Source organism: Apteryx rowi, unplaced genomic scaffold, assembly GCF_003343035.1.
Source record: "Apteryx rowi isolate R43461 unplaced genomic scaffold, aptRow1 scaffold_358, whole genome shotgun sequence".
In the NCBI taxonomy this organism is placed as follows: domain Eukaryota; kingdom Metazoa; phylum Chordata; class Aves; order Apterygiformes; family Apterygidae; genus Apteryx; species Apteryx rowi.
Window position 1 is genome coordinate 55,235 of NW_020450063.1, and position 3,925 is coordinate 59,159.

At 38.6% G+C, this 3,925-nt stretch overlaps 1 protein-coding gene across 1 annotated transcript in view; it reads left to right on the top strand.

The window, feature by feature from the left end:
• Nucleotides 1-2,833: 2,833 nt before the first annotated feature.
• CBLN2 (cerebellin 2 precursor) overlaps nucleotides 2,834-3,925 on the top strand; it is a 7,133-nt gene continuing 6,041 nt past the window's right edge. Inside the window, exons 1-2 of the mRNA XM_026073025.1 lie at nucleotides 2,834-2,872; nucleotides 3,615-3,751. Coding sequence (XP_025928810.1) covers nucleotides 2,834-2,872; nucleotides 3,615-3,751 — 176 coding nt within the window. The remainder of the gene's footprint in view (nucleotides 2,873-3,614; nucleotides 3,752-3,925) is intronic.

Consider the following 3,925-nt stretch of genomic DNA (forward strand, 5'->3'; position numbering starts at 1 on the left):
TGAAACAATAGCAGAGAGCTTGTCCACGTTATGGCTGATCGGTTTGTTCCGAGAATGCATCACTCCTTGGACCTCTGTAGGGGACCCCAGACTCACTATAGGGGACCACATGCACATTCTCTGAACATTTCTGATTAGCATATGTTTAGAAAAAAAATAAGCTCTTTACATGAGTTTTCCTAATGATATAACATTTGCAGCTCTCATTTCTTCCAAGCCAACCTCAAAGGCCTGAAAATCTCTTCTGGCTCCTGAGGCTGGCGATAGAGTCAGAACGTGAAAGTGGTATCAGAAAAAAAGGCACTATAGAATAACTTTCACCTTGAAAATTATTAATCCCCTTTTCTCCTGGAGCTGAAATTCCATGAGAATGAGAGAGATTAAGCAGAGTACGGTGGCATGTTGCTAGGTGCTAGCCGGTTCCCTGCAGGGACTGTTGGTTGAGTATCTCTGGTACAGTATGTAAGGCAGTGGCATTAAAAACTTCTTTTAGGAAAATACATTTAAATGTCACAGTACAACCACATGTGAGAGCTCCAGTACTAGCACAATGTTATGCAGTATTTCATGTCTATTGCATCTCTATGGGGTGTACAAGACTGTATTCAGCAATATTTTAATAAAATAATTGTCGCACAAAAATTTTATTGGAGGAAAGCATTTGACTATGTTTCAATAATTTCACACTTCTGAAGGGAATGTAGTATTATCCAGGTAACCGTGAATGTTAAGATAATAATGACATTCAGAGTTTCAATTTGATATTAGATTATATTAAATCAGACCTCTATGATGAATTATATTCTTATAATAAAATTTTATTGCCATTTTCTTCTAATGTCTTATTTTTGTTTGGCATGGCATACTTTCATTAGTTATTTAATAAATTGCTAGAAATTAGAGATGTTTTATGGAGGAAAGAAAACTTTTATGTTCTAAAACACACTGCTATCTTGGATTTGTTCTGATAGTTTTACAAGAACAAGTAAAATATTCTTGAGGAATTACACATATTTCTTTCAATGCATAAAATCTTATGTAAACATTTCTGAAATTATATCAGACATAATTTCCCATATGAAGACAGTCACACAAAAACTTCCGTTCATAGTCCCGGCCTTCCTGTGAGGGAGTCTCTACATTTGAGAACTGGCATCTCAGAAATATTCATGATGAGTTTTCCTTTTCAGAAGAAAATATAACATAACTGCTCTGACTGATGTGTGAAGCACCAGGACTCAAGAGCTAGATAGGCATTTTAAGCAGCTCTATGAATGCCCTCTAATTTATCAGTAAATTTTTTGTGTTTTGCACACTTGAAAATGATATACATATTATCATCAGAGTTACATACTCTTTGCCAAAGCTGGTAGCTATAAGGTGACCTGTCCTCATGCCCTGATGGACAGATAAAGAATGAACTACTGATTTGAATTTACAAAAGCATTCCTTTAGTCATATTAATAGTTAGGTTTAACACAAATGCTACTTGCAAGGAAGGTAGGCATACCACAGCTGATTTAAACAGAACTTGTGATTAAAGTGGGTAGGCATAAATGATGCCTACGCTTCCTCTACTAGTAGATTAAATTGCAAAGGTATGCTTGTAAAGAGAAGAGTCAAATTTTTTAAAATTTCATTTGTTCATGATTTACAATAAACCAGTCCTTAAAGGCCATATAATCCATGATGTCTGTGTTAGCAGTCTGAATAGTAGTTGATTTAGTGAAATGAAAACTCAGTCTTCTGTACCATGGATGATCTTAAAAGTGTTTTTGTGTCCTTGCCACAAGCATATCCTACTATTAGGGGAAGATGAAAGTAGGTTTCACGTGAAATGAATGTTTCCTCTTTCCTGTAGTCTGTGCATCTACTCATATATGTAACGTCCAGATAATAAATGCAAATATCTGTGAAATAATTTCAGGAAAAGATGTTTATGTATTTTCTTTTGGAAGGAAGTGTCCCATTTTGTTAAGAGTTAATGTAAATAATGTATGGGAAACACACTTGGGGTTGATTCATCACAATATTTTTCTGTTGATGACTTGATTTAGTAGATAAGACAGAAAAACTTTCCCCCTTGAAGCTGTTGCCTTAAATGAGTTCAAGGTGAGTGCTACCTTAGGGAAGGTCCCAAAGAAATGAACGGTTTAATTTCTCGTACAACTCCCATGCTGTAAAGTTCAACATGTCCTTGGTAGAAATGTCTGTTTCTAGCAGTCTTGGAAAAGTGATCAAAAATGGCATGAGCTTAATAACACACACTTTTCCAGCTAAAAACAACTCTTTGAGATCAAGAACGAGCCCTGTAAATAGCTTATTTGTTTATCTACTGTAAAAGTTACACTTTCTGAAGTCATTCCATAACTCAGTGAACTGCATTTTCTCTATGCTAATAATTTCAAATTTTGTTATTCCAGCATTACCACTCACAAAAGAAAGGAAAGACACGGAAGTAATTCTGTAAGCTACACACATCCTTGAAGGCTGCAGGTTTGTCCTATTAAGGATAGTATTTAATTAGATGTAATATGTGGAACTGTTTTCTAATAAAAGCTCTAAAGGTCATATAATTAGATATTTGGTTAAAAATAAAATATTCTTATTCTGTTATTCTCCCTTTCCTTTTATGCTTTACTGATTTGTACTGTTTCTTTTCCTAGCTAACTATTTAAAAAGCAGGAGGATTCAGTAAGCAGGGGATTCATTCCTTATATTAAAGAGAGACCAGATTGCATCTGATTTTCTGCAGATGTACATTAGATTTAAGGGCTTTTCAGTTGCTTGTTATTCTTACACTCATCTTTCTTGAAAGTAAGCGGATGATGTGATGACGTGTCATCATTTCCTCACCACTGGACCCAATGTTGTAAGTTGTAAAAAATAAGGAACAAATCTTTCAGCTCTTGCTTTCATCCCTTGTTTATACAACAGAGTCATAATCAATGATTGTTCTGATCTTAACAGACATAATAGCAGCTCCCCAGTGTACCAGACCCATGCAAGATCGAGTGTTGATGTCTTCTGGAGGAATTTTAGTGGTCCTTTTCTTTCCCTTGCAGAATAGGCGCTGCCTTAGAGCCACAGACTGGTTCCTGCTTTGATTTCTGATACTTGTTAATGCACTAGACTTTTCAGCTTTCTACTCTATCCCTCCATGCTTGAACTCAGGAGAAAGACCATCAAATACAAGTATTTCAGGCTTAGTAAAAAATTCTAATTTGAAATAAGGAGCTATAGGTAAGGAATTCCCTGCACACTGCTTAACTGCGATTTCAGGGCATGATTAATTTCTCAATGCAAATCATCAGGCAGACACCCGCGGGAGTTCCTCACTTGTGGTTAAAGCAGAAGACTGAAGCAGAGGAGTGCTCATTCATAGCTGAGATGGTAATTTTACCATTGAGATATGCCTGCAACTTTTTCTGCATCTCAGGAACATTAAAAGAGTTGAGCTACCATTTAGATTTATATGCAGTTTTCTGACATATTACTTTCAGGTGCTGAATATTGGGATCTCAAGGAAAATGTTGTATGCAACCGGAAAACCAATTCGCAGCGGAGAGAAATGCATTGAAACGCATCGCGTTTGCACCAAACTTCATTGCTAGAGCTTTCCCTTGCCCTGCCTCGCATTGGCGCTAACCTCGCAGCAGCAGCAGCAGCAGCAGCAGCGGCGTCGGCGGCGTCGGCGTCGGCGTCGGCAGCAGCAGCAGCAGCAGCAGCAGCAGCCACACAGTCTCACACAGTGAGACGCGTGAAAAAAAAATTGCAGCCGGTGATATCTGATGCTAACTTTGCCCGTGACACGCGTCGTCATTACCGCCGCGTTGGCTCCGCGAGCAGGGACGGCCCGGCAGCCTTGGTGCCACGGGGCGCCCGCACCGCCGGGGCGCCCGCAGCCCCGGCCCGGTCCCGGGCG